General features: G+C 45.2%; 1 protein-coding gene across 2 annotated transcripts in view; it reads left to right on the top strand.

The window, feature by feature from the left end:
* Positions 1–17,090, top strand: part of LOC117358842 (SLAM family member 9-like) — a 187,939-nt gene that overhangs the window by 52,758 nt on the left and 118,091 nt on the right. For both annotated transcript variants that reach the window (XR_004539105.1, XM_033940603.1), the window contains exon 3: positions 4,560–4,826. Coding sequence is in view for 1 of the 2 variants with exons in the window: in XM_033940603.1 (XP_033796494.1) it covers positions 4,560–4,826 (267 nt within the window). In the remaining variant the exon portion in view is untranslated. The remainder of the gene's footprint in view (positions 1–4,559; positions 4,827–17,090) is intronic.

Raw genomic sequence — 17,090 nt, 5'->3', positions numbered from 1 at the left:
CCGAAGAGAATATACACAGCATATTGGAACCCATCAGGCTCTATGCTAGAAGCGAAAACGGGAAACTGACATGGTTAACAGTCAATCTAGAAGAGGTATGCAGGCACTTTGATAGGCTTAAGAGCGATAAATCCTCGGGACCGGATGGTATCCATCCGAGGGTCATCAAGGAACTGAAAGGGACTATAGCTGAACTGCTTCAGCTAATAGCCAATCTGTTGATCAAATCGGGAAAGATTCCGGAGGACAGGAAGGTGGCGAATGTTATGCCGATTTTCAAAAAAGGTTCGGTGGGAGACCCGGGAAACTACAGACCAGTGAGTCTGACCTCGGTACTGGGAAAGATGGTAGAGGCGCTGATAAAGGACCACATCATTGATCACCTTGGCGGGCACGGTCTGATGAGGACCAGCCAGTGCGATTTCAGCAAAGGCAGATCTTGTTTGACAAACTTGCTGCACTTCTATGAGGGAGTAAACAGGCAGATAGACAAGGGCAACCCTATTGACATTGTATATCTGAATTTTCAGAAGGAGTATGATAAGGTTTCGCATGAACGACTACTTCGGAAAATTACGAGCCATGGAATCAAGGGTGAAATACTCACGTGGATTAAAAACTGGCTGGAGCATAGGAAACAGAGATTGGGTGTAAATGGACAATAGTCGGACTGGAAGAGCATCACCAATGGGGTGCCGCAGGGCTCAGTGCTTGGACCCGTGCTCTTCAACATCTTTATAAATGACATTGGTACGACGAGTGAGGTGATTAAATTTGCAGACGATCCGAAGTTATTCAGAGTAGTGAAGACACAGGGGGATTGCGAAGATCTGTAACGTGACATAATCAGGCTCAAGGAATGGGCATCAACATGGCAGATGAGGTTCAACGTGGATAAGTGTAAAGTGATACATGTAGGTAACAAAAATCTCATGCACGAATACAGGATGTCCGGGGCGGTACTTGGAGAGACCTCCCAGGAAAGAGACTTGGGAGTTCTGATTAACAAGTCGATGAAGCCGTCCATGCAATGTGCAGCAGCGGCAAAAAGGACGAACAGAATGCTAGGAATGATCAAGAAGGGAATCACGAACAGATCCGAGAAGGTTATCATGCCGCTGTACTAGGCCATGGTGTGCCCTCACCTGGAGTACTGCGTCCAGCACTGGTCGCCGTACATGCAGAAGGACATGGTACTCTCGAAAGGGTCCAGAGAAGAGCGACTAAAATGGTTAAGGGGCTGGAGGAGTTGCTGTACAGCGAAAGATTAGAGAAACTGGGCCTCTTCTCCCTCGAACAGAGGAGACTGAGAGGGGATATGATCGAAACATTCAAGGTACTGAAGGGAATAGACTTGGTAGATAAGGACAGGTTGTTCACCTTCTCCAAGGTAGGGAGAACGAGAGGGCACTCTCTAAAATTGAAAGGGGATAGATTCCTTATGAACGTACGGAAGTTCTTCTTCACCCAGAGAGTGGTAGAAAACTGGAACGTTCTTCCGGAGTTTGTCATAGGGGAAAACACCCTCCAGGGATTCAAGACAAAGTTAGACAAGTTCCTGCTGAACCGGAACGTACTCAGGTAGGGCTAGTCTCAGGGTGCTGGTCTTTGACCAGAAGGCCGCTGCTTGAGCGGACTGCTGGGAACGATGGACCACTGGTCTGACCCAGTAGTGGCAATTCTTATGTTCTTATGCTTCTTTTTCTCTGCGGTTGTACTGCATGCAGAATCTTGAATCTTAGGGTTTCCTTTGTATATATTAGTACTTTTAGTTTTTTGGTCCTGTATTTGCATAGGAGTAATCTGTATTCTGGTAGGAATGAATGTTGAGAAGCATACAGTGTGCTTTGTGATTTAATTTTGAAGTTAACCATCATGTGTTGTTAATAAGATTATATTATGTGTATATACATGATAAATGAATGGAAAAAATTGTGTTACAATTCGTACTATTATGGGGGCAGGGTCTGGCCTGTGTTTTGGATTTCGGCCCCTGAACATGTGACTGAGTTTGACACCCCTGTCTTAGAGAGAGGAAGAGATAATGGTTACTGCAGATGGGCAGACTGGATGGACCATTTGGCTTTTATCTGCCGTCATATTTCTATGTAAGCGTGCCTTGGCTTACTATTTGCAAAGGTCTAAACCACACAGGTCTTCACCTCAACTGTTTATCTCTTTTAATCCTAACACATTGGGCCTGCCTGTAACCAAATGAACTATTTCCACATGGTTAGCAGCCTGCATTTCCTTCTGCTGTGCTCAGGCTGGGCTCCTGCTCGAGGGATGCATTACAGCACACAAAGTCTGAACAATGGCAGCATCAGTGGTCTTTTTACATTCCACTCCCATTGATGATACAGTGGAACCTTGGTTTCCGAGCATAATTCGTTCCAGAAGTATGCTCATAAACCAAATTGCTCGTATATCAAAGCGAGTTTCCCCATAGGAAGTAAGGGAAACTCGTTTTGATCCGTTCTACCTCCTCCCCCCCCTGAGGCTATCGGTGCTGCTCCATTCCCCCCACCTTGAGGCCACCGATGCTGCTCCATACCCCCCTCCCGCGATCCGGCATCCCCCTCTATGAACCGGCATTCTCCCCCCCCTGCTCTCGTCGCCCCCTACCCTGCAATTCTACATCCCCCCCCCCGAGCACCGAAACAAAATTTCTTACCCCAATTGGGCACCGGCACCAGCACCAAAAAATTTCCATACAGTAGTGAGATATAAATGTGTGAACTGAGGACCAAGTAGCTTGCTTTGCAAATACAGTCAAACCTCGGTTTACGAGCATTTGCGCATGCTCAAGGCCTTCTGGTCTCGCTCTCTCAGAGATTCTGAATCAGAGAATCTCGGAGAGAGCGAGACCAGGAGGCTTTGAGCATGCGCAAATGCTCAAAGCCCAGTCCAGCCCAGCACAGGCAACAGGGAGGATTTCCGATGCACCGCCCAGCCTAGAAGAGGGAGGATCTTCAGGCACTGGCACCGGCATGTCCTATGCGTTGGTGCTGGTTCCGGTGCCCAATCGGGGTAAGGGATTTCGTTTCGGTGCTCGGGGGAAATGTAGGATTGTGGGGGGACGGGACGCGAGCGGGGGATGGCACTCGTAAATCGAGTCAAACTCGGTTTCCCAGGCGCAGATTTTGTGAATGTTTTGCTCGTCTTGCAAAACACTCGCAAACCGGTGCACTCGTAAACCGAGGTTTGACTGTATTTGCAAAGCAAACTACTTGGTCCTCAGTTCACACATTTATATCTCACTACTGTATGGAAATTTTTTCTAGACAAGATGGTAAATTCGGCCAAGCAGTACTACAGAATTTATTTTCCTCTTAATTGCCAATGCTCCCTCCATTCCGCTTCATTTAGCTAGGGAGTCCAAAATGTGAGAATATGCTGCCTGCTTGTCTAAGAATAAAGTACAGTTACTTACTGTAACAGGTGTTAATCCAGGGACAGCAGGCAGATATTCTCACATCCCTCCCACCTGTCTTCTTAGCTGGCTTATGAAACAGGAACCGTGAGCCAAAGTCAGGTGGGAAGGCAGTCACAGATGCGTGGTGCAGGCAGTCTTGAAGCTTCAAATGCTTAAAGTGACAGTACACTTTTGCACTGTCCATACCGGGTCATGTTGATGATATCATCCATATGTGAGAATATCTGCCTGCTGTCCCCGGATAACACCTGTTATAGTAAATAACTGTGCTATACGAGGGGGTGCTGAAATGTTCTTAGTCTAACTAAGAAGAGAATGACATGGATATAGTTCAATCAGTGATCTGAAAAATTTAAAAAATGTAGAATTTTGTTCTGCAAATTGACACTTAACGAAATAAGATACATTCTTTTCAGTTACAGTGGCAAATTAATGCTCAGAATTTAGGAAGTTGGTTGGGCTGAGAAGTTTTCAGCACCCCCTTGTATATGTTTTAATTTAATTGGTTGCAAGTTGGCCTTGCCTGTTGCAAGTCCCTACTGGCCATTGTTTGTTTTCGATGAGCCTGGTATCTAGTGACTAGAGAACATAATGTCCTCCTTGTCTTAAGAGAAAGTGAAGTTACTCACCTTCTAGCAGATGTTCTCTGAGGACAGTAAGTAACATATTATCACATACCCTCCCACCTCCCTTAGCTGAATAACCTAAGCTTTTTGAAGTCAGCTGCTGGGCCTCTGAGAACGAGGCTGGCAGGAAGGTATTTGCACATGTGTGGACAGGGCTATCAAAATCTTCTAGAAATAGAATGCTGGATAGCATTCATGCCGAGCTCCGCTGGATGACCTCACCCACATGCAAGATATACATCCTACTGTCTTCAGCAAATACCTGTTACAGGTGAATAACCCTTTTATCTTTTCACTTCAGCTAAGGGTCCTCTGTGCATATCTCATGTCTACTTAAATTGTGTTACTGTTTTAGCCACCACAACCCTTTCCATGGAAAAAACAAAAATATAACTTTGAGTAGAGTACTATTTTTGATTTCTCTGTCTAACCCAGCCTAATGACATGCAGTTGTTATGATGGTTCACATAGTAACGTGGTCACTTTTTCTCTTTTAGTACCTCTGCATGAACCTTCAGTGACCTGCAATAAAACAAATGGCTTTCTCATCCTGATCTGTCATGAGTCCAGCAATGCAGCTGTAAAATATAGCTGGAAATACAATGACGAAGAGTTGGTATCGTCAGCTGATACGTACCAGTTACTAGATGATAACAAGATTCTCAATGTTAGTCTGGCAAAATGGCATAAAGAAATATTGATATGTGTTGTACAGACCCCTGCATCAGAGAAGAAGACAAGCTACGCTATCAAAAGCTGCTTGAGTAAGTACTGCCTGCTGGTTCAGACAACTTTGAAATGAGAAAGAGGCGTAGTTTTGCACTTTAATTAAAATTGCTTGTTTAGTTGGGACTTAAAGCTGTTACTACCTTGTGGTCTTTTTTTATAATTCTTTACTCATTTTTCATCTTACAACAAATACATATATATTAAACATTTGTCAATTAAAACATCATTTGAAATTCTATCATTTATGATATTAGTATATAATAATTTTATCCCATCCCACCCTCCCTTTCATTCTTACATTCAATCAAATGTTTCACATCAATAATCTTTCCTAATGATCTAATCATTTAATAAATTCAAATTCCCCCCTCCCATCCCTTCTACCTTAGATTGTATTTATAATGTAAAATGGCATGTACTCATTGCAATATTTTGTTAATGGACCCATATCTCATTAAATTTATTAAAATTCCCTTTTTGCACAGCTACTGTTCTCTCCATTTTGTAAATATGACATATTGAATTCCACCAGAAATTATAATTAAGTCTATTCCAATTTTTCCAATTACTTGTGATCTGTTGTATGGCGACTCCTGTCATAATCATTAAAAGTTTATTATTCTTTGATGAAATTTGGCTCTTTGTTCTCATTGCCATACCGAATAAAATCATATCATAGGATAATGCCACATGATTCTCCAATAAACAATTAATTTGGGGCCAAATTGATTTCCAAAAAGTCATAATAAAGGGACAATAGAATAATAAATGATCTAGAGTCCCTGCTTCAAGATTACAGTGCCAGCATCTATTAGATTTAGAGGAATCTAACTTTTGTAATCGAACTGGGGTTCAAAATGCTCTATGTAACAAAAAGAACCAAGTTTGTTTCATAGATGCGGACACTGTACATCTCATCCTCCAAGACCAAATTCGTGGCCACTGAGATGCATTAATTTGATGCTTAATCTCAATGCTCCAAATGTCTCTAAGACCTGTCTTTGGTTTTTTATTCATATATCCAGATATCAATTTATACCACTGTGCGGCCTGGTGTCCCAGAAAGTCCGCCTGAAAGCACAAGAATTCCAAACTATACTGATTATTAAGATTTTTCCATTCAGGGAACCCTTCCTGAATAGCCTGCTTCAGCTGCAACCATCTAAAACATTGTGATTTATTAAGGCCATATTTATGTTGCACTGTGAAAAATCAAGCAGTTTATCATTTGAAATAACATCACCTAAAATCTGTATACCTGCAATAATCCAATGCTTCCAAACGACTTTAAATTTGCCAGTTCGAATCTTGGAGTTTAGCCAGATCGTTTGATTTATTGACTTATGAATTGGTATAGATGTTAAATTACTAACAAAGCGTAATGTTTTCCATGTATCTATTACCTTGTGGTCTTATGAAGAACTGAAATGTGGCATAGTTTCACACTAGATTGCAGCAAGTACTTTATAAAAACCTTTTCCAATGGTTGTCCTTTAACTGACAGGCTCAGTAGAGACTAAGAACTCATTGGCAACAATGTGAAAATCCAATAGAATTTTATTAATTTAAAATTTTTTAAAACAAAATATTTGAATGTTCCAGTCATGTTATGCTATCTTGCCGTTGTATCGGGCGATGGTGCGTCCGTATCTGGAGTACTGCGTCCAATATTGGTCGCCGTACCTTAAGAAGGATATGGCGTTACTCGAGAGGGTTCAGAGGAGAGCGACACACGTCTGATAAAAGGGATGGAAAACCTTTCATACGCTGAGAGATTGGAGAAACTGGGTCTCTTTTCCCTGGAGAAGAGGAGACTTGGAGGGGATATGATAGAGACTTACAAGATCATGAAGGGCATAGAGAGAGTAGAGAAGGACAGTTTCTTCAAACTTTCAAAAAATAAAAGAACAAGAGGTCATTCGGAAAAGTTGAAAGGGGACAGATTCAAAACGAATGCTAGGAAGTTATTCTTTACCCAACATGTGGTGGACATCTGGAATGCGCTTCCAAAGGACGTAATAGAGCAGAGTACGGTACTGGGGTTTAAGAAAGGATTGGACAATTTCCTGCTGGAAAAGGGGTATAGATAGAGGATTACTGCACAGGTCCTGGACCTGTTGGGCCGCCGCTTGAGCAGACTGCTGGGCACAATGGACCTCGGAGGCATTGCTTATGTTCTCTTGGAGCTGATAGTGAAGAAATGAGGGACATTTTCTCTCAGCAGCTTGTGGAAGATTGAATTGTCAATAGAGACGATAGATACCAGAGAAAATTATTGTAGGCATAATGGGCCAGATTCTGCAAACATCGCAGAATCTGGCAGCTGCCTGCAAAAGTGCAGGTCTCCGCCACCTAACTTAAAGTGCCATTTGTAGAATTGACCCCAATGGGCAGTGGTTGAAGAATGACATCCTACTGTGAGTGTGCAAAACAAGAACTCTATATATAAATATGAAAAATGGAGGAAAAAGCTTCAGAAGCCTATATTAGGCAATGCAAATGTCACCCATTAAAGGGTTTATGATGCGGTGGATAGCCATTTGGCCTTTATCTGCCATGATGTTTCTATGTTTGTACCGCTAACATTGGTCTTGTTGCAGTTATTGGCTATAAATCTCCATATACTATCCAATATCTGTATCATTTATTTTTAATCCTTATAGGCCACATCAAGGGATTTACTTGGTGCTTTAATCTAAAAAGAAATTGTCTCTCAAACAAACCAGTTCATGTTAAATCAATTTGACTTCTCTGAAATATATTGACAAAAATGACTCATTGTGCTGAAGAGCCGATTCGGTTCACCCATCAAAATGTATAAAATATGGTGCCGAAGTGAATGTGTGTAAATATAAGACACCAACTTGTAGGAACCTATAATATTGTGCACACCATTCTGGCATCGGAATACAAAACATTCAGTACCATTGTTTAATCCACAGGTGTCAAGGCCCGCGGGGCAAATCCGGCCCGCCTGGCCGTTTTATGTGGCCCGTGGCGTTTTCATTGCTGCCCCCGATGTTATTTTCTGGCCAGCCCCCTCCTCCTCACTGCTGCAGTGTGCACAAAGCCGCAGGCGGTGGCTCCTACGAGCGTCCTGCTCCTGAACCGGAATCCTTCTCTCTGATGTCGCAACGTGAGAGGGAATGCTTCCGGATTGAAAGTCAGATATGTGTTTTTCCAGTGGTGCTTCTGTCTTGTGTCTCTGTACACAGGATTGATATTCATTTATCCTCACATTGAAACAATGTGCTGTCTTTCCAACATAGAGCTTGTTACATGGACATTTCAGAATGTAGATCACATAATTACATCCACAGGGGGTAGAACATCGTATCGTATAATATCTGCCATCTACCAGATATATAAATTGAATTATCCTAGGACAAGCAGGCAGCATATCCTCACATGTGGGTGACGTCATCTACGGAGTTCCAGTATGGACAGTGAAAAGTGTAGTATCACTTTAAGCTTTTGCAAGCTTTAAGACGAGGTCGTCAGTTTTTCGTTTTCTGCGGAGTGAAGAAGACGTATATCTTTCTCCATCAAGTTGCCTTTCCGTTTATATTTTTTTATAAAGTTTTTCAAATATTTCAAGTTTCTTCTTTCTGTTCTTTTCTTTTTTTTAAAAAAAATAAGTAGGCGGAAGTGACATCACCAGGTTGGATGGGTGGTTGACTGCTTGGCTCCCCTAACAATTCGCATTAATTGTCCTCACTAATTAGCACTTTCAAACCCTAAAATTGTCAGGTACTAGAGTGGGAGTGCTCCAGAGTGTGCCTCTGCAATTATGGCTCATTTGGCTCGCAAAACACTGCGAGATTTTGCATTTGGCCCGCCGCTGACTGACCTGGCGAAGATAGTGCCGAAGGGCAGAAGCGATTCTTTACAGCTGCTCGAAGTGGAGCCTACCGCTGTGGAGGATTCCGCTCCTGTGTTATTGGATCTGCTGACTGAGGTGCGCGCATGTTCTGAGAAATACGGAATAAAATGAAGGGGCTTAAAGGTGAATTTAATATGCTTGCGGCAGACCTCCGTACTGAATAGCAGAGCTGGGAACACGAGTGGGTGATGTTGAGGTACAACTAGACAGGCAACATGAAGGTCTTGCCCTGGTAGACACACGCTCTAAAGAACTTTAGGAGCAGCGAATTTATATATATGACAAGCTTGAAGATCTCGAGAATAGAAGCCAGCAGGCCAATCTTAGGATCCGTGGAATCCTGGAAGCAGCGGATTATTCCGACTGTGAGAAGGTGGTACAACAAATTGCGGTTATTCTGTTTGCCGAAGATCCAGAACCCAGATCCATAGCGGATATCTATATTGAACGTGCACATCGGGCCCTGGCTGCCCCATGGGATATTATAGTTTGCTTTCAGGATTTCAAGACTAAAGAAGCTACTGTGTTTCCCCGAAAATAAGACCTACCCTGAAAATAAGCCCTAGCATGATTTTTGGGGTAGGTCTTAATATAAGCCCTACCCCTGAAAATAATCCCTAGTCGTAGGTAGCCGCGCTCCCCCCCCCCGCCATGCACCAAACCGCGGAACCCCCACTGACCTTCCATCCAATCCTTGCTGCAGGGGAGCGTCAGGCCAGCAGCACTCACAGGCTGCTTCACGGCCTTCTTGCTGGGGCCGTCTGTGTACTGATGACATCATCAGTAACGCGGCACAAAGAAGGCCCTAGCAAGAAAGCCGCAAAGCAGTCTGTGAATGCTTGCTGGCCTGACGCTCCTCTGCAGCAAGGTATTTATGGTCGTGGTCGGCGGGGATTGGTTGGTAGGGAAGGATGGAGGGTCATTGGCAGTTTGGCTGTGCGGCGGGGACGACAGCAGGTGCTCAAAGGTTCTGCTGCACGAGGGATGGGAGGGAGGGAAGGATGGAAGCTGGGCAAAAGTTTCTGCTGCACGAGGGGAAGGAGGGAAGGATGGAAGCTGGGCAAAGGGCTCTGCTGCATGAGGGGTGGGAGGGAGGGAAGGATGGAAGCTGGGCAAAGGGTTCTGCTGCACAGGGAGATGGGAGGGATGGAGGAATAGAAAGATGCTGCAGAGGGAAGGCACAAGCAGATGGATGAGGGGGAGGAAAGATGTTGCACATGTGGGGGAAAGCAAAGAGGAAGAATTGGGGTGATAGTGAGGAAGGAAGAGATGATCATGTACATGAAAAAAATAAACCCTACCCGAAAATAAGACCTAGTGCCTTTTTTGGGCCCCAAATGAATATAAGACACTGTCTTATTTTCAGGGAAACATGGTATTATGCAGAAAACTAGATCTCAATCTGTATTCAAATAGGATAATATGAAGTTCGAAATCTATCAAGACCTGTCGGCTGTGACTCTGCATTGTAGAGCAGAACTGAAAACTTTGCTTCAATATCTTGTGGAGAAAAACAAAAAATACAGATGGCGCCACCCGTTTGCTCTCCTCTTTTATCTGGAGGGCTCCTTGTGTACTGTAAGGTCCTTGATGGAGGCCTCGCAGATATTCCCTGTGATTCAGTTTGTGGAGCCCTCCCAGCAGCAACATGATAAAATGGCCAGTGGTCGCTTACGGCGGCCTTTCATATCTCAGCCCTGTTGGTAATGAGCCCGGCGGGATGGTGGCTGCCTCAAATGACAATCTCTGGACCCGGAGCAGAGTTCACAGACTGGTACATGAAGGAGGTCTTTTGGAAGAGACATGATCCTTTTGGACAGAGACTTGCAGTGTTATTAATACTGCAGTGGTATGTGGGACTCCTTTATTGAGGGGTGTTTATGCTTTTGTTCTGTTGAGCATTTGAGTTGGAATTGGGAGCTGTTTTGGGTATCTCTTTTGAGAGGTTTTGTATTGTGCCTTCCCCATGTTCAGTGACTTTTGTGCTAAATGAAGGGGCATATGGGGAAGGGCCCTTCCCTCCCTTGGGTACAAGGGGGGTACATTGTTGTGCTCTTTTGTGTGGTTTGCATGGGTGGGGAGTGGGTGGGGGGTTATGGGAGGGTGAGAGGGATATTACGTCATTGCGTAGATTGTATTGTTGTTTTCTAGTGTTATTAGTGGGATTATGGAAGATTTGAAATTGCTGTCTTTAAATGTCGGGGGGTTAAATGTACCAATGAAGCGCCATCTTCTTTATAAGGAGTTGGCGCGTCTGAGGGCTCTAGTTGGGTTTTTGCAAGAGACCCATCTGCTGCCTAAGCATGAACGTGTTCTGAATTCCCCCGGGTTTTCTGAAATTTATTATGCTTCTAATCAACAAAATAAGAAAACTAGAGGGGGTCACCATTTTGTTTCACAAAATTTTACAGGTACAGGTGACCAAAGTGTTGTGGGACCCGGAGGGGCATTACTTGTTGCTTTGTGTCTCTATAGCTGGTAAAATGTATATGCTTGCAACATGTATGCTCCCAATGTGGGGCAAGGTGAATTTTTCACCCACCTTGATGTTCTATTACAACCACAAATTGAGGGTTTGTTATTACTGGGAGGTGATTGTAATATAGCCTTGGATCCCCAGTTTGATAGTTCTGCCCGCAGATCTACAGTGGCCTCAGCAGATCACCAAGAGTTACAGAAGTTGCTTTTACATTGGGGGCTCCATGACATCTGGCGTATTAGACACCCCGGGGAGAGGGAGTACATTGCATTCTGCTGTTCATGATTCTGACTCTCGTATAGCTTATTGGTTGGGCGATAGTGAATTATGTTGGATTGTCCGGCAATGTGCGATTCACACCACGGTTTTGGCAGACCATGCTGCATGAAGCCTGGTGTTGGAGGGGGGTCACCTTAAGCCCACTTACTGGAAGTTTAATGATAGTTTATTATGGAACCTTTACGTGTAGCTCAACTAGCAAAAGATATTACAGATTATATTGAATTGAATGATATAGAGCAATGGTCTCAAACTCATACCCTTTGCAGGGCCACATTTTGGATTTGTAGGTACTTAGAGGGCCGCAGAAAAAAATAGTTAATGTCTTATTAAAGAAATGACAACTTGACATGACGTAAGTACCTACAAATCCAAAATGTGGATTATCTGAAATTATTAGAAGCAATTGATAATTGATAATTTCAGCTATATACAGCTGAAGCAGTGCAACATGCAGAAAGTGAAAAACTATCAAAGTATCAACTGCAAGAGACGCGGTTGTGAGGTGGAGTGCAGAGGACAATCACGTACAGATGCAGGAAAGCATTTGCATGAGGTTACAGAGTCAGAATGCAACCTCTGGACACTTAAGGCACATGTTTTCCATAAAGAATCATTCTTTATAATACCGAGGGCCTCAAAGTAGTGCCTGGTGGGCCGCATGTGGCCCCCAGACCACGAGTTTGAGACCGATGATATAGAGGATATTAATCCTATCTTGCTATGGGAGACTTTGAAGGCGATCATTAGGGGGAAGGTTATTGCTTTATATGCTTATGCTAAGAAACTGAAAACATGGGATTAATAAACAAAGAGGAAGGAATTATGTGATCTTGAGCATAGGATTCGTGGGTGGAGGGGATCAGCTCAGGAAAAAGCACAATTAGCTCAGTTAAAATTGCAATTGAAAGATCTGGAGCTGGCCATTATTGAGGTGGTTTGGGTCAGACCGTCAATAATTTTTTGAGTTTAATGATAGGGTCAGTAGGCCACTAGAAATGATATCACAAGTATTTTGGATTCGACTGGAAAACGTTGTACATCTTTGCAAGATATGGGGAATGCCTTTATGCAATTCTATAGTTACTTATATCAAGCGGATCCAGCCTCCCTAGAGGAGGAGATAGAAGGCTATTTAGATTCGGTCTCGCTGGAAGCGATTAGGCTGTCCAGACCTATCACAGCTATTGAAGTAGAAGAGGTTATTCACTTCTTATCCTTGAATAATGCTCCAGGTCTGGATGGGTTTACTAATGAATTTTACAAAACATTTCAACAATTACTAGTGCCCTTATTGGTTCGGGTATTTAATTGTTTTGATGAAAATCACCCTTTGCCCCAAACATGGCGTATGGCTGCCGTGACGCTGATCTATAAAAAAGGAAAAGATCCATCTACCTGTGCGGCTTATCGACCCATCTCATTGCTCAAGATCTTCACAAAAATATTGGCTTTGAGATTGCAGACTCATATGCCCCACTTGGTACATACCAATCAGGCAGGCTTTATTTCTCAGCGGCAGCCGTTTGACAGTATTTAAACAGCCTTGCATTTAATTTGGCATGTTCAGTGGGAGGGCTCCATCAAAAATTACAAAGACTAGGTGACACTCGATGAAGTTACAGGGAAATACTCTTAAAACCAATAGGAGGAAATTTTTCTTTACTCGGAGAATAGTTAAGCTCTGGAACGCATTGCCAGAGGATGTGGTAAGAGCGGATAGCGTAGTTGGTTTTAAGAAAGACATGGTGGAAACCTCTGCTTGCCTTGTATTGGTAGCATGGAATATTGCTACATCTTGGGTATTGGCCACTGTGAGAATGGGCTACTGGGCTTGAAGGACCATTGGTCTGACCCAGTAAGGCTATTCTTATGTTCTCACGGTGGCTAATCCAGGTCACTAGTACCTGGCCAAAACCCAAGATGTAGCAATATTCCATGCTACCAATACAGGGCAAGCAGTGGCTTCCCCCATGTCTTTCTCAATAACAGACTATGGACTTTTCCTCCAGGAACCTGTCCAAACCTTTCTTAAAACCAGCTACACTATCTGCTCTTACCACATCCTCTGGCAGCGCTTTCCAGAGCTTAACTATTCTCTGAGAGAGACTTCAGGGTTAGTGACAGGCAGTATGTGGGAATTGTTTCCCACACCCCAACCTGAAAAAGCGGACACTATCAAGGTTATACGCGGGATTATGTGTTGATGTTATTGGCTGTCTTGAAGCGATTTACATTTTGAGATGTCTGGTGAATGAATTCAAGCTTCACCAACTGCCTCTGCTTCTGAAATGGCACGACCGACAAACCAGTACTCATTGTTGCACCAGTATACTGCATACCAGTGCCCTGTTTCTGTGATGAAAGTTGGCTTCACGGCTTCAGCTGCTCCAGCTTCACCACCTGAACTTCTTGTGTTCTGTACTGAAGTAATGATGTAGTAAGGGAAAAGGGAATTCTGCTCGACTGCAATTCTACAGAAATATTGCATTACGCAGCATTCTGCCAGGAGTAATATAAGTTTCTGAGACTCTTTCCTTCATTTTTCATATTTATATATAGAGTTCTTGTTTTGCACACTCACAATAAGATGTCGTTCATGTATTGAATAGCGTTTTTGAGTTTACTACATTGATTGTTTTAAGAAGTCATTGGTTGAAAAATGACAGGTGAGGTGATGTTTTGTTACTGTGTCTGTGTCTATGTATATCTCTGACCTGGAGGGAAGTAGAGAGAAGAACTTTGAATGAATTAGTTAACCTACATTTATCCCAGGACAAGCAGGCAGCATATTCTTAACGTATGGGTGACGTCACCGACGGAGCCCCGGTACGGACCTTTTTAACTAGAAAGTTCTAGTTGGCCGCACCGCGCATGCGCGAGTGCCTTCCCGCCCGACGGAGGAGTGCGTGGTCTCCAGTTTCTTTGTTTCCGCGGAGCGAAGAAGACGCATGTGCTTTCAACGGCCATTGAAAACTCTCTTTTTGCCTTCCCGCTCGCGATTTTTGATCCCTTTTTGATCTTTTTTTTCTTTCGACTTTAATTTCTCTACAAAAAAAAAAAAACCTCGTGTTTTTTCCTTTTGTTTTTTCCAGCCGGCCCCGGCGGGGCCTGTTGTAATCATACAAGCCTCCGGGTTTGATTTTGCGGAGGCCGTGTTTCCCTTCATGCCCCCCCAACCGGGCTTCAAGAAGTGCCAGCGGTGTGCACGCCCGATCTCTCTAACTGACCCACACAATTGGTGCCTTCAGTGTTTGGGTCCAGAGCATCGGGCTGACACCTGCACCCGCTGTGCTACTCTTAAGAAACGCACTCTTAAGAACCGGCAAATCCAGCAGAATATCCTTTTCGGCACCGGTTCTGCCATGGATCAGGCCCCGACGTCGACGGAACCGCCTAAATCGGCACCGACCACATCGACACCGCCTGATCCTCCTTCGGGGTCGATAGCGCCAGGTAAGCCGGCTAAGAAGCCTTCCACTTCCCTAGAGCGCCCTCCAGTTACAGCGGCGACTCCGGTCCTTCCGGCGTCCTGCCGATCCCGTAAACGCTCCGCTCCGATCTCGGTGAGTGCCTCGTCATCGGCCTCCTCATCGCCGGAGCGTCGAGCAGCACCTATGGTACCAAAGAAAACTAAAACGGTACCGGTGCCCCCATTGGAGGACCGCATCTCGGCCATCCTCCAGGACAAACTACAGGAGCAGCTACAGCAGCAACTCCAACAGCTCCTTCCGACCCTACTGGCACCGCTCCTTCCGGTACCAGACCGGCCCGAGCCTCGCACCATTCCACCGGTGTCCACCCCCTCGGTACCGATGAACACCTTCATGCCGGTCTTATCTGCCCAGCCTGAACTTCAGACTTGCTCTGCAGAGGACCCCTCCCGGGCCCGGGATCGACTCCGGTCTTCCCGGGACCAGGATCGGCACCATTCCTCCCGGGACAGGGATCGACGCCGGTCTTCATCTCCCGGCACCGTATCCATGCGCTCTGGCAAGTCCCTTTCTAAAACCCGCCATACTGAGCCTGCCATCAGGGACCCAGACTTATGGGAGCAATCCCCACTCGGTACCGAGGAGGATGCCTCTTCTACAGATGAGGAACCCTCCATGGCTGAAACCACTTCCAAGCCTGAGCAATCCTCCTTCACGAAATTCCTTCGGGAGATGTCCGCGGCTCTCTCGATACCACTTGAGTCCGACTCTAAGAAGTCCCAGGCCTTTTTAGATGCCTTGGACTTCGACCAACCTCCCAAGGAATTTCTCAAACTGCCCGTACATGATATCCTACGGGAAACGTTTTATAAAAATTTGGAAAATCCCTTTACTGTTCCGGGTGCCCCCAGAAAACTGGACAGTTTATACCGGGTCATCCCTATTCCGGGCTTTGATAAACCCCAATTGCCCCATGAGAGCCTCCTCGTAGAGTCCACTCTCAAAAAATCTCAGGGTTCCAGTGTTTATGCCTCCACCCCTCCTGGCAGAGAGGGGAAGACAATGGACAAATTTGGAAAGCGCCTGTACCAAAATGCCATGCTGGCTAACAGGGCCAACAACTACACCTTTCATTTTTCATTTTATATGAAACACCTGGTCCAACAACTTTCTGCTCTGCAAAAATATGTACCTGAGCGTAAGGTCCCGCTCTTCCAACAACAGATTTCCAACCTCCTTCAGCTCAGAAAATTCATGGTGCGCTCGATTTATGATTCCTTCGAGCTCACTTCCCGAGCCTCCGCACCGGCTGTAGCCATGCGACGCCTAGCCTGGCTGAGGGTGTCTGATCTTGATGTGAACCACCAAGACCGCCTCGCCAACGCGCCCTGCCTTGGTGATGAACTTTTTGGGGAGTCTCTAGATTCCACAACACAAAAGCTTTCGGCTCATGAGACCAGATGGGACACCCTCATTAAGCCTAAAAAGAAGACTCCACCTGCGCGACCATACAGGCCTCAGTCCTCTTATCAACGTCGATTCTCTGCCAGACCGCTTAATCCTCCTCAGCAGCAATCTCGCCGTCCTCGCCAACAACAGCACACTCAGGCTCGCTCTCAGTCTCACCAGGCGACCAAGCCTCTCCCTCAGACTAAACCTCCTCAGCCCTTTTGACTCCTTTCTCCAGGGCATAGCCAGTCTCCAACCTTCGATGCCTCTTCCTCAACCTATCGGAGGCCGCCTCACCATCTTTCTCCAACGCTGGGAGGCCATCACATCAGACCTGTGGGTTCTCAACATCATCCGTCACGGATACTCACTAAGGTTCCAGACTTTTCCCTTAGACCATCCTCCCGTAGAGTCTGCTTCTCACTCCTCCCAAACTCCACTCCTCCTCAGGGAGGTCCAATCCCTTCTCCTCCTCAATGCCATCGAAGAAGTTCCGCCAGACCAAAGAGGTCAGGGATTTTACTCCCGCTACTTCCTGGTACCCAAGAAAACAGGAGATCTTCGTCCTATCCTCGACCTCAGGAACCTCAACAAGTGTTTGGTCAAGGAGAAGTTCAGAATGCTCTCCCTTGCCACGCTTTATCCTCTTCTATCTCAACACGACTGGCTATGTTCCCTGGACCTCAAGGAGGCCTACACTCACATTCCAATCCATCAGGCTTCACGTCGCTACCTCCGATTCCAGATACAGAATCACCACTATCAGTACAAGGTG

The sequence above is a fragment of the Geotrypetes seraphini genome, chromosome 4 (genome assembly GCF_902459505.1).
Source record: "Geotrypetes seraphini chromosome 4, aGeoSer1.1, whole genome shotgun sequence".
Taxonomy (NCBI): Eukaryota; Metazoa; Chordata; class Amphibia; order Gymnophiona; family Dermophiidae; genus Geotrypetes; species Geotrypetes seraphini.
The sequence above is the reverse complement of the archived record's forward strand: the minus strand, read 5'-3'. Positions and strand labels throughout refer to the sequence as shown.